The 25653-nt window shown below is 41.8% G+C and overlaps 1 protein-coding gene across 5 annotated transcripts in view; it reads right to left on the bottom strand.

Annotated features, from left to right (window-relative positions):
* Positions 1-25653, bottom strand: part of PPP1R13B (protein phosphatase 1 regulatory subunit 13B) — a 199805-nt gene that overhangs the window by 12408 nt on the left and 161744 nt on the right. For all 5 annotated transcript variants that reach the window (XM_033952239.1, XM_033952240.1, XM_033952236.1 and 2 more), the window contains 4 exons: positions 20403-21154; positions 8301-8438; positions 8078-8211; positions 811-977 (listed from right to left, as the gene is read on the bottom strand). In XM_033952239.1, coding sequence (XP_033808130.1) covers positions 811-977; positions 8078-8211; positions 8301-8438; positions 20403-21154 — 1191 coding nt within the window. The remainder of the gene's footprint in view (positions 1-810; positions 978-8077; positions 8212-8300; positions 8439-20402; positions 21155-25653) is intronic.

Below are 25653 nucleotides of genomic sequence, written 5' to 3'. Positions count from 1 at the left end.
ATTACGATAATACACTGCTGTGACACTTCTTCCAATGCTGTGATAATGATGCCTTCTTGATCACAAGCAAAAATCATTTGTTTGACTTTTGATTGAGCTCATCAAAATTTTTTTGGTCATGCGGAAGATGGAGCTCTCCATTCATCATTGAAAAACTGTGCAAATACGGCTGGGAGATGTTACCTCATGCTCCCTACAGTCCAGACATGAGTCCACCAGACTTTGACCTTTTTCCAAAGTTGAAACAACCTATGTGTGGGCATTGTTTTGCATCTCTGAAGAGCTTTCTTCCGCTGGTATCCGAGCCATTCAGCAACTGAACAAAAACGGTGTCTTCGAAGGAATAATGAAGCTTTCTGGACGTTGGGACTCGGTCATTGCAAAACAGGGAGACTATATTGAAGGATTGTAAAGAAATACTTTGAAAAACAAACAAACGTAAATAAAAAAAAATAAGTGTGCATTATTTATAAAATGACCCTCATATAAAGAATTTTAATAAACAAACATTATTTATTTGTTTAAACAATAAATAGCAGTTTAAAAAAACAAATAAGAAATCCTAATTAACTGGAGAGCTCTGCTCTTGCCCTCTGTTCACAGAGTAGAAAAAACATGAGGGACTTAGAAAACCACTGTGCACAGTAAAGGCTAGGCATGTTCAGAACTTTGCACCTAGTCCTAAACTGGGAGAGGTGTTCCATTCCAGCATCATGCAATGTCATATCCTATTTGTGTATTCAACTCAATCCTGCTTGTTGAAAGAACAGACTTCTCCTAAATACAGTTCTTTACTTTCGTCCAACATACCGTACAAGAACTGTGAACACTGAATATAGCCCTCCTCCATCTCTTCACACTTGTCAGCAGCAGTTTCTATGTCACTTATAGTTGTGGCAAAAAGAGCTGCCCCGGATTCCACCAGCAGTTTACAGAGATGAACACTGTTGCAAGAGGCAGCACAATGTAACGGAGTCCTGCAACAAAAAATAAAACAAAAAACCTTTGGTCAGTTTAACAGATTGAAAATCAATTATTTTACCTTTCTTCCACTAATGCCACACAACTACCTCATCCTCTATAATAAAACCCTAAGTGCGCATGCACACTTAGGAGGCCGTGTTCCCTGCCACCGTGATGTGTGTTTCCGTGGTCGTGTTCCATTCGCGCCATGTGCGGCTGTTTGCGACACGCAGCACATGGCGCACGTGGCAGTTTCAATGGCGGTTTGTCTCTTGCGGGTGCTGCAAGACGTTGGGCTGTCAGAAGAGGGAGTTAGTTGTTGATGAGCTAGTAAGAATTACACGATGTGCTACTGCTCCACAGGGAAGTTGAGGGGGAGAGGGAAAGGGGGCTGCTTTGGGGGGAGGGGTGTGCTGGGGGGCAGGCAGCAATCTGGGTTTGCTCTGGGGGGGAAACAGAAGGGGGCCACGGAGAGACAGGCAGGCATGGCGCAACAGAGAGACAGACAGGTAGGGGGCCAGGGAGAGAGACAGACAGACAGAAAAACAGACAGACAGACAACGGCCAAGGAGAGAGAAAGAATGACAGGCAGACAGGGGGCCAAAGAGACAGACATACAGTCAGCGGCAAAAGAGAGAGAGACAAAGAAAAAAAAAAAGACAGACAGCGGCCAAGGAGAGAGAAAGAAAGACAGACAGACAGACAGACAGACAGACAGACAGGGGGCCAGGGAGAGACAGACAGACAGACACAGCCAGCGGCAAAAGAGAGAGAGAGAGACAAAGAAAAAAAAAACAGACAGACAGCAGCCAAGGAAAGAGAAAGAAAGACAGACAGGGGGCCAGGGAGAGAGACAGACAGAGGCTTACGAGAGAGAGAGAGAGAGAGAGAGAGAAAGAAAGAAAGAAAGAAAGAAAGAAAGAAAGAAAGAAAGAAAGAAAGACAGACAGAGAGGGGGCCAGGGAGAGACAGAAAGAATGACAGACAGGGAGCCACAGAGACAGACAGACAGCGGCCAAGGAGAGAGAGAGAAAGAAAAAAAGACAGACAGCTCACATGGTAAGTTTTCATTAAATGTTGTGATCTGTTAAGTCTACACATCTATTCTAGCACCTGTTAATCACATTAGTAAACAGATATTCTTCCTGCTAAAGAATCTGAACCAAAAAGATAAATTAGATAAATAGGTAGAAAGCCAAAATAGATCAGTCAAAATAGAGATATCCAAGTGTTCACTGCTTTAGTGTCTCAGCAGAACGACACGCCGAAATGAGACACAGATGCAAGAAAGGAGTACTTAAAAACAGGGCTGGATGGGTTTTACATAAATGCATATTTAAAGGGCCATACCAACTAAAAATGCTTGGCATAGACATTTGATATGGAAGCAAAAACAAACAAAAAAAAAAAACACCTTTATAAAGCTATATTTATGAAATTATGATATCTTTCTCAACAGCTTAATCTCTATACAAAAAGTGGCTTGTATTATGTAAATAACTAAAATGCAAGTGAACTGATGGCAGACAAAAACCATTTATAATATATAAAATTAAAATAGGGCATTTGTTTAACTAAATATAAAGGTGAATAGGATAATACAGAGGATGGATACATTTGAAACATAGAAATATGATGCCAGATAAAGGCCAAATGGCCCATCTAGTCTGCCCATCCGCAATAACCATTATCTCTTTCTCTCTCCGAGAGATCCTATGTGCCTATCCCAGGCCCTCTTGAATTCAGATACAGTCTCTGTCTCCACCACCTCTTCTGGAAGACTGTTCCATGCAGTTACCACCCTTTCTGTAAAAAGTATTTCCTTATATTACTCCAGAGTCTATCACCTCTTAACTTCATCCTATGCCCTCTCATTGCAGTTTTCTTTCAAATGAAAGAGACTCGATTCATGCGCATTGACATTACATAGGTATTTAAACGTCTCTATCGTGATCTTATGTTATATCTCCCCTTTCCCACCTTTCCTCCAAAGTATATAGATTGAGATCTTTAACTCTGTCCCCATATGCCTTATCATGAAGACACCATTTTAGTAGCCTTTCTCTGGACTGACTCCATCCTTTTTATATCTTTTTGAAGGTGCGACCTCCAGAATTGTACACAAAATTCTAAATGAGGTCTCACCAGAGTATTATACAGGGGCATCAATACCTCCTTTTTCCTACTGGCCATACTTCTTCCCTATGCACCCTAGCATCCTTCTAGTTTTCACCATCACCTTTTCAACTTGTTTGGCCACCTTAAGATCATCACATACAATCACTCCCAAGTCCTGCTCTTCTGTCATGTACATAAGTTCTTCACCCCCTAAACTGTACCATTCCCTCAGGGTTTTGCAGCCCAAATGCATGACCTTGCATTTCTTAGCATTAAATTTTAGTTGCCAAATTTCAGACCATTCTTCAAGCTTTTCCAGGTACTTTCTTCATGTTATTCACACCATCTGGCATGTCTAATCTATTGCAGATTTTGGTATCATCCATAAAATTTTAAAGAAATACACTATAGTCTACTTCAGTATTAAGACCTATAGGATGGAGAGTATTTAAATCATGAATGATCCATTGTTCAACTTGTAGAAGTACAGGATCAATATCATCCCCTCTTGCACTAGATTGGATTATTCTGAAAACAAAAAACTTCAAATCATCAATCTCATGCTTAGCCATCAATCCAATGCCCTACTAATGGAGCTGAGATGATCTGTCTACTAATGTTACTGCAGTGTTCGATGATGCCGGTCTTAAGTCTCTTTGCTTTTCCAACATACAGTAATTTATATGAGTATTGTATTATATATATGACACTAGTGGAGTTAAAATTGGAAGAATGATGTAAATTGTAGTGCTGACTAGTTATTGGATGTATAAATTCTTTAATTTCCAAACTAAGAGGACAAACTGTACATTTGCCACACCTCTGGTGATCTAGAAGGAACTAATTTCTCTCGTAAATTTTTGTCTTTTGAGAATACAATGACAATGTATTTATTTTCCAGATAGATCTAATAATTTTTGGGATATCCTCTGATAAATATGTATGTCTCAGAGTACAAACAGTATCCGGTTGTGGTCTGATAGTAGGCTGGAGATGCTCTTCGGGGAGTGTGTGGTGCAATGGTTAGAGCTACAGCCCTAGCACCCTGGGGTTGTGGGTTCAAATCCTGCACTGCTCCTTGTAACCCTGGGCAAGTCACTTAGGCAAGAAAGGACTGGGTAGAGACAGCACAAACAGAAGACATTTAAAGTCCCGATTCAGATAAGTTTTTTGCAATTGCAATTGTGATGTTTTTTTGAATAATTTGAACAGCTACTATAAATGATTTGAATAGCTAGTATAAGCAGTACACATCGATGTTTACATTATAAGCAGTCAGGTTAGGACAGGAGGTTTTTGAGCCAGTGAGATTGTTACCCTTTCTAGCATGTCTGCTTAATACAATATATGCAGCATATGGGGTTATGAGGCTCTTTTCCTCCTTTAGTAAATTGATTTTGAAGCAAGACAAGGTAAACAAGATTCACCACACTTCAAAGTTCATAACAACTTTAAATTGACCAAAGAGAGCTATTGGCAGCGAATATTACTCTCTTTTTTTCTGTATATTTTGTTGCAAGTCACTTAATCCCCCAGTGCCCCAGGTACATTAGATTGAGTGTGAGCCCGCCAGAACAGATAGGGAAAAATGCTTGAGTACCTGAATACTTTGTAATCCATACAGAATTGTAGGATTATGCGGAATATAAATAATAAATAAATCTCTTAAAAGTGTTTTATTATAACAATTTTGAATAGTAGAGATGGGATATCCAAGTTGCTCAAATCTCCTTGCCATTACAATTGCATTCTCTTCAAAATCTGAAATATTTGTACAGATCCTTTTAAATCTTAAAAATTGTGAATACAGTAGATTCTTCTTGAGGGATGGGTTACGATTGCTATGCATTCCGATCTGTTTACCTCTATCATTTATGCTCTACTCACTTCCAAATTAGACTATTGTAACATTGTTTATGTTGGTTTGCCATAAGTTTCAATTAAGAAATGCAAACTATCCAAAATATTGCTATCAGAGTCCTTATTGATGCTCGAAGATATGATCACATTTCTCTTTATTTAAAGGAATTTTGCCTTATGCATAAGGCTTTAACGCTTGCATATAAAGCATTACAATCAGGTCAACCAGACTATTGAGGAAAATTATTAATTCCCTATAAGCCTTCTCGTAGCCTATGTTCATTGACTGCTCACCAACTTGCTTTACCTGCTGTTCATTTGGAACGTCTAGCATCTACACAGAAGTCTGCCTTTTTTGCTGCAATTTCTCGCCTGTGGAATTCCCTCCCAGCTATAATTGGTTCTGAATTATCTTATTTAAAATTCAGATCAATGGTTAAGACGCACCTTTTTGGTTCAACATTTTTATGAGAGGATTGGTGACTTAGGATCCTGTTTCTTTTTGGAAACTATTTAAACAACATTGGATTAAGATTAGAATAATCTTCATGACCACATTGAACTCATTAAGTCTCAGACCAGGGGAATGGTTCTTCTCATACGCAGATGTCATCTTTCTACTAATCCCTGTAAGTCTGAACCAAGCAAGTATGACTACAATATTGTCCAGAACACTAACTAAAGTGCCAGAATTAGCGGGGAAGTATCATCTCAAACGAAACACTGAAAAAACCAAACTATTATGATATTGTGATATACACACCTAATCCCATCTACTACTACTCTGACAACTGAAACCAGCTTCAACACTGAAAAAACCTCCAAAGTATTGGGAGTCACTAAATAGCTTAAGTTTTGAAGATCATGTTAACAACTTAGGGCTAGATTCACTAAGCAAACCGATTGTGTACTGATCGGTTTGCAACCCTGACCCGATTCACTAACCACGTGACCGATCTGATTCTGAACTGTGCATGCAAAATGAGGGTAAATGGCATGCAAAGTAGGAAGGAATGCAATTCACTAAACTTTTCCAGGAACACTGACTGGACCAGCTGATCCAAAAAGAAGCGACTGGTGGGGACCAGTCGCTCACAACCTTTTCTGCTCTCTGCCAACTTCTCCTGCCCTTTTTCAGCCCTGATTCTCCTCTTGCCACCCTGCTCTCTGATCCAACTTGCCACCCTGCACCCCGAATCTTGTCTTTCTGCCTCAACTCTCCTGCCCTTTCCTCGCAGTGCGAGCCTGTGGTTTTAACCCGCGGGTTAAAACCACAGGCTCGCAAAGTAGTAAAAACAGAAAAAAAGCAGCTCTTAGCTTCGTAAGCATGTGCAGACCATCTACAGATGGTCTACACATGCTTCAGGATCGCTCACTAGCAATCCATGTGGTCAGTGGGGGACGTTCCTCCGATCGCTCCCATTTGCATGCTGGACTTTAGAGAATTCGTCGGCCTGCCTGCAATCACCCATGGAAAGGAAGGTTAATGAATCTAGGCCTAAGTCCAAAAATCCTTTTTAACACTACAAAAACTAAGAAGGGTAAGACCCTACTTCTTCCAAAAGAATTACAGGATACTAGTGCAGTCAATAAGTCACTACTAGACTACTACAATGCTCTACTCTTAGGTATCTCCTTGAAATTAATGAAAAGAAACCCCCAACTCCAACTGATACAAAACACAGCAGCAAAACTCTTACTACAAATCAAGATTTGACCATGTCACACTACTGCTTATAGAACTACTCTGGTTACCAATAGAGACAGAATAGAATTAAAACTATGCTGCGTAGTATTTAAGCTGTTAGTTCACCCTTTCAACCTTGTGTCTAAAGGACAGTATAACATTATATTTTCAAACCCTCAGAGACGCCACCAGAAGATCACATCATCATGTCCCCTGGCTTTACGCACCTGATCCTCATCGGGTCTATATAGACCCGATGAGGATCAGGTGCGTAAAGCCAGGGGACATGATGATGTGATCTTCTGGTGGCGTCTCTGAGGGTTTGAAAATATAATGTTATACTGTCCTTTAGACACAAGGTTGAAAGGGTGAACTAACAGCTTCACCTTGGATAAATTAGTGATATTGCCTTGTGGAAATACAAGCCAGATATATCAATTGGCGTAGTATTTAAGAACATAAATGGTGATGTCCCTAATAGCTTCCCCAGATTTACTTAATTGTTAGGTAGATCTGCAGACCAATGTAACTCTATAAGCCTGACCCTATCATTCCCAACTCTGAAAGATATAAAATTCAAGACATCTCACAGCAAATCGTTCAACTACCAAAAAGCAAAAGTGTGGAATTCACTTCCCATCGAAATTCACACAACTACAGTATACACAGTGTTTTGCAAAAATATAAAAACAGGGCTTTTAAAGAAATCTCTGCTAGGGGTCCAAAGAAATTCAGACTAATAATACAAGTCACCTGAACCAAACACAGTGTTAGATTAAAGGAGTACAGTATAAATGACAGCTCAACTTCTCTTATGCTGTCATTACAATTTGGAATAATCTACCTGTTTACATTAGGACTGATAACAATTAAAGTTTTGTAAAAATTTGCAAATTTTATATGACTTCTTGTAATATTCATGTTATGATGATATTTTAATTATTGACTGCCTCTTTGAATGTAAATCGTCTTGAACCTTTTTTGTATAGTGCGATTAATAAATTGAGTATTAGATTAGATTAGATTAATGGTCAGCTGTTGTTTTTAACAATTAAATCACAGCTCTATTTCAAGTCAAACGACTGTTTGAAAATGAAGTGTTCTAACCAAATGTTCAATAATTCAGTGTTCAAACTCGCTGGGGGGAAAAATTGGGACCAAGTTGTTTATGACATATTACCTCATATGTTGTTTATGACATATTACCTCATATGTTGTTTATGACATATTACCTCAGACTGTATATATAATTTGATAACTTTATTGTAGCATGTATAATTCTTTGTAACATATTTAATTCTATACAAAATTCTATGTGACAATATGTTGCTCGTAACCCACCTAGAACTCTAAAGAGGATATGATGTGACAAGATTGTACATAGCATAACAAAATGTACTGTTTTAATTACAATTTGTTATTGCACAGCAAATGCTAGGATAATCTTACCACCCATCACTGTCAGCTGCATTCACATTCACACCAAAATCAAGCAGGAATTTCACAATATGATGATGGCCGGCACACACTGCATTATGAAGAGGAGTGATTCCTTCATCATTAGGTTTGCTGGGATCATCAACCTAATTAAGGATCAGAGTTTGTAAAAACATTACTTTTCATTAATAGTAAATCAATGTTTTTGAATATGCTGACTATCCTTGAGGTGTACCTCATATATGATCCGTTGTACCAAGTCAAATTCCCCTTCCAAAGAAGCATCAAGAAGAAGAGCCAAGGGACTGAATTTTACCCTCAGCCCATGTCCAGTTCGTTCAGAATTAGGTTTTTTCAAATTTGTGCGTTTGGTCTAGTTTGAAAGCAAAAAAAAAAAAAAAAAAATAAATAGTTTGACTGCATATTCTTAGGTAATATGAATATCCTGTACAATACATAAAATAGATCCAAGCAGTATCATGTTCCAACTGATAGCACAGGCCAGGATCAGAAATTATAAGACAAGATGTATTACAAAACAATTTAAATATCACAATGTATCTGAACAATATTTAGCATCATATAAAATTTAGATTTAGTAAGATGTTATGCTGGAGATGAGTACAGTATTCTGATACACTCTCCTATGAGTATCCAGATATCTGTATCCCTCCTAAGTCACACCAAGATCCTTGTTCACTATCGCCGAATGGCATGGTAAATGATGCTTCTCAAATCTGGATGTCTTCTAGACTCAGACTTTTTGTTAACCAGTTATACAAAAAGGGAGGTCTCCTATATTCTCAACCATGCTTTCTGAAAGGGAAGGTCCTGAGAAATTAATTTCTCTGACTAAATTGGTGAAGGAGAAGTGTTATTGTTTCTTGTACAGGACAGGGGTCTGAAGGGAAAGCAGTTTTCAGATTTGTAAACAGCTAACAATGGGCTAGATTCACTAAGCAAACCAATCGTGTACCACTTGGTTTGCGCTCACTTTCCGACTCCAGCTCGATTCACTAACCTTCCTCCAGACCCGATCCAATCTGTGCATGCAAATGAGTAAAAAGGCATGTAAATTTCTTTAACGCGTCGATTCATGAAACCATTTCGTCCAAATCGATTGGCCTTTCCTGTCCAAAAAGTTACAACTGCTGAGGACCAGTAGTTTATATCCTCGCTGACTATTTCTGCCTAGCAACTGATGCATGCATGTTAAGAACCCCATTAAATATATATATTTACCCGTCCAAAAATCCAAAATATATCAAAACTTTTAAATATATGTAAACATTCATGTACATAAGCATTAGAAATATTTTTTATTTTCTTTTTTTGGAATGCGCACAGCGAGCGCAGGAGTGAATCTTGGATTTGTAATGCGCATGGCAAGAAAATCACGGATTAACCCCATGCTCTCCTTGCGCATTGTACATTTCAAATATCAATGCCAAATAACAAAAAAAATTCAAAATCAAATAAAATTTTTATGGGCCAGCTATCCCTCCCCCCTTCCTTCCAGCTGGATTGTCGCGTGCATGTGACGTCAGGGTGTCGCTAGTGGTTGGTACTTGCTTCACGGCTGATAAAGCTTCACAGTCTCCTAGGATTCATAGGCTATATATAACAGTGCGTGATCCCAGCGCATTCAACAGCTGTTAACTATTATGCCTTCTAGCAACTTAACAGTATTTTTCCAGAGAGAAATGGATGGCGTTCGTCAGCTACACTATCTGCTTCTTTTGGAACACGAGTATGCCCAGGAAGATGAGGCTACAGCTAGAGAAATGAGAAGGCGAGCACTTCCCTGTAGGCGCATTCGGAGCCCGCTAATGACATCCGTGATTAAATCATGTCCCATTTCTACGCAGTGAAGTCCTAAAGAGCTAACGCATGCGTTATGAGCTTCAAAACCAACAAGGATACAGTGCGCAAGCGCGTCGATCGATCTTTCAGTGCTAATAGTGGCGTGTTTACGATTGGATCATTTGCATGGACAAGCTTTACAGAATCGATTGCCTACAATGACTCGGAAACGGATAGGACTCGAAGCGGATAGATTTTGGGATTTTAGTGAATCCTGCCTAATGTTATACGCCCTCTGGCCCAAAAAACATTTTTCACTAGGAGATAATTGAGTTATTGTGCGATCACTGCCCCCACCCCCAATTTGGTTATAGAGGTGAGATAAAGGCTGTCATTGAAACTGAATTAATTCCCTTTAATGAGATAATGCCTTTGAACTATATCTTATACAAGCATGACTCATTTCCTACATTAATCTGTTGAAGGAGATTAAAAATTAGTTGATACAAGGTACACACACACACAGCAGATGCTTCTAATTACATACGGACATGACAGTAACCTAACTTTAAATTAGCTGCTGATTTAACCACGAGGCTATACTACTCTCAGAAAATTCAGGCACAGGATCCTAGAAAAAGGGTAAAGTTAAATTTACATGACTAGTAGATTATTAGAAGAGCTCTATCATTATGCTGAACCCAGGTGATGATGCTGGCAAAATGTTTATTATTAATTCAACAATGTCTAAAAAATAGTACTGAGGATTTAGTTACCCCTCTGGACCTTTTATCCAAATTCAGACTTTTGCTTTTTCAATGGAAGATTAGGTCTTCACCTTCGATAATCTTTTTTCTGTTAGTCCCTGGAGGATTCAGTACGCTAGGTGTTCAATCCCTTCCTGCAATCCAGAAGTTGCAGAAATCCAAACACTTTTCTGAGCACATGCTCCACCCACCTTAGAGAGAGTTCAGTCCCAAAGCTAAGCAACATACCTGAATAAATCCATTTCAAGGAAGGGGGTACTGGGAAAGCTTCCCAGCAACATAAACAATTTGTGAACTAGGATGCTCTGCATGCAAGCCTCCTGGCCCAAGGGAGCGCTTCTTGTGCCCACTTGATGAATTATATACACCACTGCCGTGGTGTTGTCTGAGAATACTCACGTTGCTTTTCCTTCCAGAGTGGGCTGGAGAGTAAAGCAAGGGCAATTACCTGAAGCTCCAAGCAATTAATCGACTAACACCACTGATGAGCAGACCACTGCCCCTGAATGGAGTGGTCCACGTAGTGATCACCCCGACCTGAAAGGCTGGCATGAGTCATAAGGGTTAACCACTCTAAGATCTGAAGAAGCTTGTCCTGGTACAGAGCCTCCCCCAGAAGCCACCAGCGCAAGCTTCTGCATGCTGGTTCTGTCCAGGGGAGCGGCATTGGAAGGGGATGACGTTGCAGAGACCACTGAAAGAGGAGGGACTCCTGTAGAGGGCACATGTGCAGAGTGGCCCAGGGGACTGCCTACAATGAGACAGCCATGGACCCCAGAACCTGCAGATAATACCAGAGTGTGGGAGCTGAAAGGTTCAGGAGATTTCTGATCTGCTGCTGAAGTGGCTTGGGAAGATACTCCAAGATCTGTGACAGCATCTACTGGCTCTTCTTATCAACCCAAGCCCTGTAGCAGACACACCACCATCTCCACCACATGGGCACACTCGTGTCAAGATGGAGCCCGGATCAACCAGTTGTCCAAGAAAGGATGGACCTGAAAGCCCTGCCTGCAGAGAGAAACTGCTACAACTACCATCACCTTGGAGAAAGTGCAAGGAGCTGTCACAAGCCCAAAGGAAGAGTCACAAATTGTAAATGCTGTTGCAGAATATGGAAACGCAGGAACCTGCGATATTGTGGAAATATTGGAATATGGAGGTAAGCCTCCATGAGCTCCAAGGACGCTAGAATCTCCCCAGGAGAGACAGCAGTAATGACTGCACACAGTTTCAATTCAGAAATGAGGAATCCACAGGAAGCAAATGATTGACTCGAGATCCAGAATGGGCCTCCAGGCATCTGAGCCATTCTTTGGCATGATGAAGTATAAGGAGTATTTGCAGAAGCCCAATTTGTGTTCTAGAATGGGTTCTAGTGCTCAGATGTCCAAAAGACGCTGCAAAGTAGTGTGGACCTTTGACTCCTTTTCCGGCCAACCTGTCGACGAGTCCAGAAACAAATCCAGAGGTAGGCAAAATAAAACTATCTTGTGCCCCTCACTGATGATGCCCAGCACTCATTTATCTGAGGACATGAAAGTCCACTCCTGGTAAAACTGAGAAGTCGGCCCAATGGTGGGGCTGTTTAGGAGCAGTAGCTGCCTGGGATCTGGATGCCTGAGGATGTCTGGAATTGGAAGTGTTGTCACGAGGATTGTATCCATGGGAATATTTCTGGGAAGAAAAGCCTGAGGCTCCCTGATGAAAACGGTGGGAGGGACAACAATTACGACTGTCCCCTCCGAAAGTCCAGCGAGACTTGTTCACAGGGAAAAACTTGGGGTAATGATAAGCAACACTAGCCATGAGGTCACCAAGACCTTTCCCAAAAAGAAGCTGACCTAAGAAAGGAAGTCTGCTTAAAATGGCCTTAAAGGCAGCGTCCCCAGCCCAATGATGGATCCAAAGACATCAGCCCGCAGACACCGCATAAGCGGTAAGAACTCTAATGAGATTATAAAAGGCATCCATCATATAATCCACAGTCATCCACTTCTGCTGAGGGCACCCTGCACAATTTTGTGTGACAGGCAAGTGCCTCAAAGGTGGCTGCCATCACCTTGATGCCTGAAGAAGCCACTTCAAAAAGCTTTTATTTTTTTTTTTTTATATATAATATTCAATCTGCGATCCTAGGTGTCCTTAAACACTACTCCTCCATCACTAGGGAGGTACATGCACCTGGTACCCAGCACTTCGGTGGAATCCACCTTAGGTTGCACAAAAACTGCTATAAAGTAAGAGCCAGCAGATAAAACTTAGACATAAGTAGAGAGAGCCAGAAAGAGCAGTCTGGAGTACATAAGAACATAAGAAGTTGCCTCCGCTGAGGCAGACCAGAGGTCCATCTTGCCCAGCGGTCCGCTCCCGCAGCGGCCCATCAGGCCTATTGCCTGAACAGTGGTCTCTGACTAATTTTATAAATTACCTCTAATCCTATCCCTATAACCTACCTCTACTCCTATCTGTACCCCTAAATCCCTTTGTCCTCCAGGTACCTGTCCAGACCTTCTTTGAAGCCCTGTAGCGTGCTTCTGCTTATCACATCCTCCGGTAGCGCGTTCCATGTATCCACCACCCTCTGGGTGAAAAAGAACTTCCTGGCGTTTGTTCTAAACCTTTCCCCTTTCAATTTCTCTGAGTGCCCCCTTGTACTTGTGGTTTCCCATAATTTGAAAAATCTGTCCCTGTCCACTTTTTCTATGCCCTTCACAATCTTGAAGGTTTCTATCATTTCTCCTCTAAGTCGCCGCTTTTCCAGGGAGAAAAGCCCTAGCTTTTTCAGTCTGTCAGTATAAGAGAGGTCCCCCATACCCTTTATTAGCTTAGTTGCTCTTCTCTGGACTCTCTCAAGTACCGCCATGTCCTTCTTGAGGTACGGCGACCAGTACTGGACACAGTACTCCAGGTGCGGGCGCACCATTGCACGATACAGTGGCAGGATGACTTCCTTCGTCCTGGTCGTGATACCTTTCTTAATGATACCCAACATTTTGTTCGCTTTCCTTGAGGCTGTGGCGCACTGCACTGACGCCTTCAATGTTGTGTCTACCATCACTCCCAGGTCTCTTTCAAGGTTGCTCACCCCTAGCGGTGATCCCCCCATCTTGTAAGTGAACATCGGGTTCTTTTTCCCTACATGCATGACCTTGCATTTCCCTATGTTGAAGCTCATTTGCCACTTTTTGGCCCACTCTTCCAGTGTTGTCAGATCTTTTTGGAGATCTTCGCAGTCCTCCATGTTTTTGACCCTGCTGTATAGATTAGTGTCATCCGCAAATTTAATAACCTTACATTTTGTTCCCATTTTTCTGTAACCAGACCAAGAAGCTGTGGATGGGATGGAAAAAAAAGAGGACAGCACATTAGAACGGTCCTTGACAAAACACTGTGATGTGGAAAGTGGAGATTCCAATTTTAGCTCTTTCCATGTTTTTGACCCTGCTGTATAGATTAGTGTCATCCGCAAATTTAATAACCTTACATTTTGTTCCCATTTTTCTGTAACCAGACCAAGAAGCTGTGGATGGGATGGAAAAAAAAGAGGACAGCACATTAGAACGGTCCTTGACAAAACACTGTGATGTGGAAAGTGGAGATTCCAATTTTAGCTCTTTAGAACCTCAGCAATAAAATGGTGGACAGAGCCATGTTTAAAAGGTCTGCTGATGGAGGGGTGCTCACACAAATCTGGACTCTCAGTGTAACCGTGTTGACTAGTCCCAGCAGTGTTAGGAGACAAAAGCAGCATAATATCTGTATGGCATAATGCAATCAAGCTTTGCAATACCCAGACGAGAGGGCTCCTGAAAAAGGATCTCTGCAACTGGCACAACCGGTTTAGAAGAAACCAACACACCCACCGGCTGCATTCAATGAGCTGGGTCTCAAACCTAAAGTGAACCAGTCTTTGGACAACCATGTTTTATTGCTTCTAATAAAAGACTTGGCACTTTGTACATCACTTCTGCAGTTCCTTTTGGTTTTTGTTTTCCGGAAGGATGTAACAGAACTGCAGTTGTTGAAAGAAAAACCGTAAATGTTCTATCCTGTCAACAGTGATGAAATTCTTGGTTGTTGACTTCATTTTAAAAAGAAAAACCACACATTTGATACATATTAATCATGATATTCTTTTGTCTCACCTATTAAATCTAGCCATTTTTCCAAAGGTCTTGCAGTGGGTTTATTCTAACTGGAAAAATTCAGCAAGTATGATTCATGCCTCGTATCTTCATAGCTCCCACTAACCCACTTGTATACCACTCTGCCCTGTCTGCCACATTATTTAATATCTATCTCTGTCCAATATCTAAAGTAAATGATAATCTAGGAGTTATCTGTCATCTTTATGTTGACTGACTCCCAGAATTTTTAGTCCCAGTAACAACATTGCTGTGAAGCTAGTATCTAGATGAATACAGTCCATCGGTCAATAGATGATTTCAGATTAGCTTTTAACATTGTGAAGACCTAACTGACGGTACTGAGTTTAAGTCTTATCCATGAATATTCCTATTAACTATAAAGAGATTATGTACTTACCCTGGTAAGCTCTTTTTAGTAGATAGGCGAGACATTCCAGACAGATGGATAATATCCCCATAGCTGCGTGCATCTGCAGAAGGAATCCATTCCGGAGTTTTCCTTTTGTCTCTGCTGTACTTAACTGGACTTCTTAGCTCCACCTACAGTTAGTACCCAAGCACTGAAAGCACTGAAAGCCACCCAATACATGTGAAGCAGAGGCACCTATAGCAAAAAGTTTAGAAACAAACTGTTCTGCCAAGAAGTAAATCAAACAGTAATGGCAACTGCCAACAAAGGCTTCAAAGGAACTCAGAAACTACTCCCAGTCAACAGAGGGAGAAGCTAAGATGGCGGATGGTATATGACGTTGTTCTGACTGCTCTGAACATCGTTGTGGCTTTAGTTTGTTTTCTTACAGACAAATTACCTGAAAATGTTCTCATTGCACATGCCCCATACAAAGAGGAAGGGAATGGTTAAAGCTGCGATGTCGCAGGCTCTTTCCTCCTCTCCAATTCAGATGACACTTCCCCAAGTCATAGAGCGGCAGTCGGGGGCAGGAGTTCGCTGTGGAGTCAAGCGTGGGAACGCTTGACTCACTGGAACTGAACATCTCAGTATAGCCCTTGACAGTTGCTGTGCCTCCTTATCCTGAGGAGGTACGGAGCTTTGAGTCGTGCTCCGGGCAAGATCCAGGTGGAGCTTCATTTGCAGGAGGACTGCTGAGGGAGAAGAATGCCAAGGAGGTTGGAGAGCCAGCAGCAACATCAGCAGTTACATTGGAGATGTTTCTGGTAGCCATAAAGGCCTTGGATTTAATGGTGGGGAAAACAGCAAAGGTTATGGAGGTACTAGTAGCTAAAGTTGAAGCATTTTCCTTAAATATTTAAAATGTGCAGCAAGACACTATGGAAAAGATTCAATTGAAAACTGTGCCATTGAAAGAATCAAATATCAATAGTTATTAAAGAATATAAACTGTTTCAAGAAAGATTGAGCAAATAGAGAATTTTAACAGACATCTGAATCTTAGGGTATTAAATTGCCCAAAAATTATGGCTATTGAAAGCAGTGCATGCAAATAGATCTCATACATATTCATTGAGGAAATCCTGAAAACATGACTGGATTGCAGCCCTCAAGGACTGACATTTGACACCCGTGGTCTAAAATGTCTCACCTACTGAGCTGTAAAATAATTTCTTCCCATGTTAAGAACCTAGGCATCACGGTAGGTACAGCTCTTCTCTTGCTACTTTTACAAGTTAAAGGAATTATTAGATGCTTTTTTTATCTAGTTTGTAAACTTAAACCATTTTTGAATGCCCCCAATTTATGCCCTTCCTTTAACTGGGATCATGCTGTCTATCCATCTCTCGTTTATTCTGTACTTTTTACACTGGCTATCCATTCACTGGAATATTAAATTTAAAATTTTAGCTTTAACACATTATGTGCTAAATGGCAAATCAAAGTTAAGAGCTTATTTTTTCAATAAGAATTTAAACACTTATGAAGTGTGAGTTTATGTACCTGAAAAATAAAAGTCAGGGATGTTGAGATGCCATATAAATAATTATTCTATCAGTAATGGATTATTTGTAATTGATGAGACAGCCTTTTGTTTTGTGCATATTATGTTATTTTATGTATGTATCTGTTCCCACTTTGAATTGTGGAATAGATAGGAAATTCATATTTTAAATAACTTGATGCAAGAATAAATAAGAAATAAGAAGTCTTCTTAATGTTGATGCATCCCCAGGTATCCTAGGAGTCAATGCACATGAGCTTCTCCTTCTACTCTTGATGACTATAAAAACATAGGCATCCTCTTCTGACAGATGGCATAGCTAAGGATGCTGTGTTTGGGCTCATGGCATTTGGGGCACAGTTTGTGGGAATTGGTGATAAACATTATCTCAATGCACCATTCATACTTCTTGAAGTTTTTGGGTTGTTTTCTGCTTCTTAGATGTCAGTAAAATAGCAACAGTAAAATCAAATTGCCTGATAGCAATGCTCCCTCTTAAGGACTGACTTGACGTGAGCAAAAATTTTTCTTTGTGAGCGAAGAGCTTAGTTGACAAGAGCGATAAAATTTCCGCTACATTCCACTACAATGGTTATCACAAAACCAGAAGTGAGCGACCATGTAAAATCTGTGAGTGATGCTCCAAAAATGTATGAGCTATTGCTCACATGCTCAGCTTAGAGGGAATATAGCATGATAGTAACAAACAATCTCAGTCAACATTGCTGAATATATCAAAGCCAATGCAGATCACAGCTATGTCCACAAAAAACAACAACCAGTGGAATTTTAAAAATGACTGAAAAACCTAACTAGAGATTTCAAAGAGTACGGTAAGTTAAGGGTAGTGAAGAGTGGCTTGAGGTTGTGGGATTGAATTCCAATGCTTCTCTTTGTGACCATGGGCAAATCACTTAATCCTCCATTGCCCCAGATACAAAATAAGTATCTGTATATATGTAAACCACTTTGAATGTGTAACCCCAAAAAAAGAGGTATACAAGCCCATTCCCTTAAACTGCATTGCAAGATATTTTAATATTTTTAAGAAGAAAAATACAGAGATGAAAACAAATGTTCAGTGGGTTCTGCAGAAAATATGTACTGTGGTACCCTCTATATTGAAACCAGCTCAAGAGGGTTTGCACGTGTACGGTTCACCAATCTAGAAAGTTTTTTTTGTTTCCTACCATTTGGGTTCCGTCAGATGATAATCATCCATGTGTAAGGACCACATATTCTACTTGCTCCTGGAGAAAAACATGTCTATCTCAACAAAATCATTAAGATATGGAATACATTCACTTATAGGGGAACATTATATATAAAAAAAATCTTATGTTAGTTTATATCTTCCTTAGGTTAGTACTGACTTGGGTGTTGGTTGACTAAATGCTAGAGGGCAGTTTTGGTTAGCTGGGGTCATTCCTACAATACAGCAGATGTCCTCCAATGACCACAGTGCATCATCTCAGTGACAATGGAATAGAAGAGTGGCCTAGTGTTTAAAGCAATAACCTGAGGACCAAGAAAGCCATGGCTCAAATTTCACTTGCAGAAATTGAAACTGCAGGGGACTAATTCTCTCTCTAGGGTAGGAGAAACACATGCTCAGAAAAGTGTTTGGATTTCTGCAACTCTCGGATTGCGGGAAGGGATTGAACACCTAGAGTATGGAATCCGGAAGGGATGTAACAGAGCACTCTCCTTGTGACACTGGATAAGTCACTTTTTATCCTCCACTACCTTAGGAACCAATTTAGATTGTAAGCTCTGTGTGTAAATACCTATTGACCTGAAGTGTATGTTGCATGAAGCAAAGATTTGACAAGATGTGCCATTAAATCCATTTTGAGCAAAGTACTGATTACTGTGATAGACAATTTGGATATATGGAAATAAAGAGTCAACCACCATAATTTTAGGTAATATATTAGTTCAATAAAAAGGTATAGCTACAAGTTGGTCGTTAGCCCTTATTTCCACTAAATCCAAAAATCCAAGCACAAGTAGGTTCAACCTCAATGGACCTAAGCTTGAATATATTATAGTACAGGGGTGCCCATACTTTTTGGGCTTGCAAGCTACTTTTAAAATGACCAAGCCAAAATGATCTACCAACAATAAAATTTGAAAACCACAAAGCACACTGTATGCAGAGAAAATGTTAATATCATTTATATTCCGCGGGTTTTCAAAGAGGTCAAGGCAGATGACTTTATGCAATGTCACCTCAGGAACAACTATACAAAAATAGACAAATATACCCCCTCCTTTTTTACTAAACTGTGATAGTGGTTTTTAGCATTGAGCTGCACTGCACTGTATTGGTTTTTAGCATGGAGCTGCACTGAATGCCCCGCGCTACTCTCGATGCTCATAGGCTCCTTGCGCTAAAAAAACGCTACTGTGGTTTAGTAAAGGGGGACCATAGTGCAAAATATAGACTGCAGATATAAATTCTCAAAAAACTGACACATTTTGATCACTAAATTGATAATAAAATCATTTTTCCTACCTTTGTGGTCTGGTGATTTCATGAGTCTCTGGTTGCACTTTATTCTTCTGACTGTGCATCCAATATTTCTTTCCTTCTTTCAGCCTGCTGTATGCTTCCAGACCTCATTCCCTCCACCAACTTTATCTTCCTCTTTCCCTGCCCCCTCCCCTTTATTTCTTTCTGTCTTCCTGCCCCCCTTTCTTTCTGTCTTTCTCTCCCATGCCCCCTTTCTTTCTGTCTTCTTGTCCCCCTTTCTTTCTTTATGTCTCCCTGCCTGCTCCCAAGCCACTGCTGGGTCATCGGGGAACAGGCCTCCAAACCACCACCGCCCCAAGCTCTCCCTGCTTCCCCACACAGAAGCGTCGGGCCGACCAGATTTCATCTCCCCAACGTCATTTCTGAAATCAGAGAGGAAGTTCCTGGCCAGCCAGGCAGTGATTGGCTGGCCCAGAACTTCCTCTCTTGATGTCAGAATTGACGTCAGGTGGGGGAAGTTAGTCGGCTCGGCACTTCTGAGTTGGGAAGCAAGTAGAATGCGAAGGCAACACAATCGACTCGCGCTGCCTTTGCGATCGACCTTTTGGACACCCCTGTTATAGTACATATGAAGCCATTACAATTTCTTGAACTTAGGGCCTGTTTTACAAAGCCGCACAGCAACAGCCCCAAAGCCCTTTAAATCTCTATGGGCTTCAGGGCCGTTACCGTGCAGCAGCCACTAGCGCGGCTTTGTAAAAAAGGCCCTTAATATCAAAGAGCAGTCCCAACTGAAATTCAGTTAGAACTAAAGCATTCTATTTCTCGGGATCATTTTAAGATTGTAAATATGTTACATATTATATAATTGCAAAATAGAATTACATGCTCTTCATAATGGAACTGATACCTAGTTAATGACATCACTGAATATCACCCAGTGTAGAAATCAACTTGTATCATCATCAGAATTCAACAATGCAATCTTTTCTATAGTGTGATCTTTAGTAATACAGAATTACAACAGATGGAGGTGGGGGGAGGGGGGTGTCTAAATTATAAAAAAAAATTCTATGCTGTTCTTAAAAAAAATAAATTAGGATAAAATGGTCAAATAAGGTCCCACAGAGAATTAGGTAAATAAAATGGTCAAATAAGGTCCCACAGAGAATTAGGTAAATAAAATGAAGACTCTCAAAAATTTGATTACAATAATTAACTTACTGAAGGAACAGAGGGAAGGACAACTGGCAGTGAAGGTACTTCATCTTCTACTGGAGAAATAACCTCTGGTATGGGACTTGGGATTTCGGTAACGGGTGGCACAAAAGCAGGGTTGTTATTACTGTCTTCAGTTGTTTCAGGGGATTCAATAAGAATTTCAGTGCTGATCAATTCTTCAGTGGCTGGTGAAGGTAATTGATTATCATTGTCATCTGAGGAAGACTGCGGTTCTGGGAGAAGAGAAAGCCCAGGTTGCACAGATACAGCCTCCTCAGTATTGCCATTGGTGTTAGTATTGCCATTATCAACATCTGCCAAGATGCCCATAAAATCTGGTGGGTTGCTTGGTTGATAAAATGGTGGGGTCTCTATCCCTCCAGCAAGTGTATTAAAGCGTTGATAAAGCAATTTCTGTATATTGGGCCCACTTGGCCCTTCAGGTTCTGTAATTGAATTGCGTTTCTTCAAAGGGCGAGGAGCATTGGCCAGTTTCCTTCTAAGAATCTCTAGATCTGCATCGCTTTGATACCGCAGGGGTGAATGCACAATAGGTGTAAGTTTAGTAGGACTGAGAGGTCGAGGAATATTTTCTACTGTGCTGTTTTCAGTAGATAGTGGGATGTTTTCTAATCCTTGGTCATTCTCAGTACTTTCATTCTGAAGTTGTGGCAAGGGTGACGGCAACGATCCATGAAGGAAGGGCAAAGGTGACGAAGTAGCTGAGCCAGACTGTAACACAGGTTTTCCATATACTAGGGAAAAAATACAGAGGATACAATAATTAAGCATTTCTCTAAAATGTCATTTTCAATTAGACTGATCATTTTTCATAAACTCCATGGGAGATCTGCTACCCAGAAAAAAATGGCATCAGGAACCTGAATGATGCTTAAAGTCTGTAGCTGCAATGTATAATGGAAGATTAGGTTTTCACCTTCGATAATCTTCTTTATGTTAGTCCCTGGAGGATGCAGTACACTAGGTGTTCAACTGCAATCCAGGAGTTGCAGAAATCCTAACACTTTATCGAGCACATGCTCCTCCCATCTTAGAGAGAGAGTTAAACCAATGTTCCCTCTAAGCTGAGCGCATGAGCGATCGCTCACTATTTTCAGTGGCGTCGCTCATACTTTTTATCATGTCGCTCAATCGAGCGCAGGCGGAGGTGAGAGGAAGCAGCGGCACCGGTCTGCCCTGCTTACGCAGGACCGGCGAGATCAACATCAACAATTTCCTGCCAGTCTGCGCAGGACCGGCAAGATCAACGAGCTGTAGTTCGCACAGTCCGATAGTGTGCTCTCTCCCCTCCCAGTGGCTCTCCTTACTTACAAGCGCAGCGATTCAGGAAGGAAGCCTTGGGGCTTTTGCTGAGTCGCAGCCGTCTCTGATGATGCAACTTCCGCTTTCCTCAGAGGCGGTGCGACCCAACAAAGGACCCAAGGCTGCCTTCCTGAATCGCTGGACTGGCAAGTAAGGAGAGTTGCTGGGAGGGGAGAAAGCCACTGTTAGAGGCTAGGAAGCTGCTGGGCATGGTGAGAAAAAAAGGGACAGCTGCTACTGTGCCTGGAGAGGGATAAGGAGAGATGCTTCTGGGAGGGGAGGAGGGAAAGGAGTCTGGGAAGCTGCTGGGCAAGGGGAAAAAGGGACAGCTGCTATTGGACTTGGAGAGGGATAAGGAGAGATGCTGCTGGGAGGGGAGGAGGGAAAGGAGTCTGGGAAGCTGCTGGGCAAGGGGAAAAAGGGACAGCTGCTACTGGACCTGGAGAGGGATAAGGAGAGATGCTGCTGGGAGGGGAGGAGGGAAAGGAGTCTGGGAAGCTACTGGGCAAGGGGAAAAAGGGACAGCTGCTACTGGACCTGGAGAGGGATAAGGAGAGATGCTGCTGGGAGGGGAGGAGGGAAAGGAGTCTGGGGAAGCTGCTGGGCAAGGGGAAAAAGAGACAGCTATTACTGGACCTGGAGAGGGATAAGGAGAGATGCTGCTGCGAAGGGAGGAGGGAAAGGAGTCTGGGAAGCTGCTGGGCAAGGGGAAAAAGGGACAGCTGCTACTGGACCTGGAGAGGGATAAGGAGAGATGCTGCTGGGAGGGGAGGAGGGAAAGGAGTCTGAGAAGCTACTGGGCAAGGGGGAAAAGGGACAGCTGCTATTGGACCTGGAGAGGGATAAGGAGAGATGCTTCTGGGAGGGGAGGAGGGAAAGGGAAAGGAAGAGAGTTACTGCTTGGCAGAGGGAAGGGAGAAGAAAAAAGGAAGGAAACAGCTGGCAGGGAGATTAGAGGAGGGGAAGGGGAGAGACAGGAATGAGATGGGAAGGGGGGTCAGCAGAGAAATTGAGAGGGACAAAGATGTTAGATCTGGTGTAGGAGAGATAAAAATGAAGAGAGCAGTGAATCTTGAATGAATCATGTAAAAACGAGAGAGGGGCATATGCTGGATGGAAAGGGGAGAGGGGCATAGAAAGAAGACAAATACCATATGGAAGGGGGAGAGGTCAGACAGTAGATGGAAGGGGCAGATGCTGGATTGAAGAGACAGAGAAGGCAGACGCTGGAAGGAAGAGAGTGAAAAGAAGATGAAAGCAGAAACCAGAGACAACAAAAGGTAGAAACAAATAATTTTATTTCTATTTTGTGATTTGAATATATCAGATTTGAAATATATATCCTGCTAGAGCTGGTGTTAGACATAATTTGGGGACTGCAAAGTCCAGGTAGTGGCTTAGGGCTCTCTCTGACCAGGGGGGCAGTTGCCCTAGTTGCACTCCCCTAACCCTATTCCTGCTATGTGTGACTGTGGTATTCTGTTAGCATGATATTTCTGTGTAGCATTCTGTAATAATTTGGCTTATTCAGTTTTCTTGATAGTAGAGGGGATATATGTGAAGGGGAGGGGAGACAAGGGTTTTGTTGATCCTTGCTCTGTATTATTTTTATTTATAAAATGACAATTGTACAGAATATTGTTTCTTTTTATACTTTAATAAAATACATTCAGTATAAAATCATAACTGAGGCTTGTGCGGATGGGATCATATGGTTTGTGAGGACCGAGCTCATGGAGACGGGGCGGAAACGGGTTTTTGGAAAACTGAAAAGAATCGAAGAGAATATTTGTGAAGATTGAAGAACTAATGATATTACGTAATTTAAAAAACTTTAAGTAAATTGTTTTTCTTCTAAGTTTTGAGTATTTAACCCTCCCACAATCTCACAGGCACTCGTCCTCCACACCTGCTCATAAATTTGTGGAGTATGTAACTTGTCGCTCATGCATATTTTTTTTCGCACACACCTCATCAATCCTTAGAGGGAACATTGGTTAGAGCCCCTTGCAGTTCAGTCCCAAAGCCAAGCAACATACTTGAATAAATCCATGACATGGAAGGGGATACTGGGGAAGCTCCCCAACAACATAAACAATTTCTGGTCTGCTCTGCAAAACATGAAAATAAACAAAAAACTGGCTCAAAGGCAACACAGAAAAACACCAAGGAACAATGTAGAACTAACCTGCTGCGTGCAACGAGCACCCACATGAAACAGCCTTCGGCAATACGCATACTCACAAAAGAGTGAACTCCCCACAGGATCCGTCTTACTGGTTGGAAGATCTGCAAACCTGTAAGGAGAACAACCGAGGTAGAAAACAGGTGATTCAGAACAACTGAACTTACACAGAGAGGGCGGGCCATACTGAATCCTCCAGGACTAACAGAAAGAAGATTATCGAAGGTGAAAACCTAAACTTCCATTCTGTTATGTCCCTTCCAGATTCAGTATGCTATGTGAGTACCAAAGCAATGGCAGCGTCTGCCCGCAACACCAAGGTCCCAAAAGTGGCATCAGAGCAAGCCGCCACATCCACCTGGTAAAACCAGGTAAAGATATGAAGAGAGGACCAAGTAGCAGCCCTGTAAATTTCATCTGAATGAATCGCACGAGACTCCGCCCAAGAAGCAGCAACACTTCTAGTCAAGGGGACCTTAAGGGAAACTGGCGGCTGCTTGCCACGGGGTGATACAAGATGTGGAAATGGTCATACAAATCCATTGAGTGATCGAGGTCTTAGATGTCTACTGACCATATCAAGGTAGAACAGTAAGGACAAAGAGATGATCAGACAGCCAAAAATCATTAGTCCTCTCCATGTCCAGCTTGCGCAAGATCTGATCCTTTCACTTGGAGCCTGTGGGGTGAAACGCAGGCAAATGAACCTCTTGGTTGACATGGAAGGCGGAAACCACCTTCGGTAGAAAAGAAGGTACAGTACGGAGAACAATTCCCACATCTGTGATTCAGAGAAAGAGTTCCCTGCATGAGAGAGCTTGAAGCTCCAAAATACACCATGCCGAGACAATGATGACTAGAAAGACAGTCTTGATCGTTAGATCCAAAAGAGTACAATCCTTTAAAGCAGGGGTGTCAAAGTCCCTCCTCGAGGGCCAGAATCCAGTTGGATTTTCAGGATTTCCCTAATGAATATGCATGAGATCTATTAGCATATAATGAAAGCAGCGTTTCTTATGTCCCCTTTATGATTTACATGTCTACCACCATGGCATTGTCTGAGAACACTCGCACTGCTTCTCCTTCCAGAGTAGGCTGGAGAGCGAGAAACTGCAGGCAAATTGCCCAAAGCTCCAGATGATTGATCGACAAAGGCCTCTGACAAGGAGTCCACTGCCCCAGAATGGAGCTGTCCCCACAGTGAGCACCCCCAACCTGACAGGATGGCATCCATCATAAGCGTTATCCACTCTGAAATCTGAAAAAACTTGCCCTGGTAGAGCGCCTCCCCCTGAAGCCACCAGCGCAAACTGCTGCATGCTGGTTCTGTCCAAGGGAGCAGCACCTGAAGGTGATGATGTTGCAGAGACCACCGAGAGAGAAGGGACTCCTGCAGAAGGCACATAAATACTCTGGCCCAGGGGACTGCCTCCAAGGAGGCTACCATGGACCATAGCAACTGCAAATAATGCCAGGTAGTGGGGGCTGGAAGGTCCAGATCTCTGATCTGCTGCTGATTTTTCTGTCTGTGTGGCTTGGGAAGAAACACATGAACCTGCAGATTGTCAAAGAGAAGGCCTAGATACTCCAAAGCAGGGCTGCCCAATTCCAGTCCTCGAGATCTACTGGCAGGCCAGGTTTTCTGGATATCCACAATGAATATGCATGAGAGAGTTTTACCTGAACTGCCTTCTTGGTATGCAAATCTCTCTCATGCATGTTCATTGTGGATATCCTGAAAACCTG

This window comes from Geotrypetes seraphini, chromosome 7 (assembly GCF_902459505.1).
Source record: "Geotrypetes seraphini chromosome 7, aGeoSer1.1, whole genome shotgun sequence".
Taxonomy (NCBI): domain Eukaryota; kingdom Metazoa; phylum Chordata; class Amphibia; order Gymnophiona; family Dermophiidae; genus Geotrypetes; species Geotrypetes seraphini.
The sequence above is the reverse complement of the archived record's forward strand: the minus strand, read 5'-3'. Positions and strand labels throughout refer to the sequence as shown.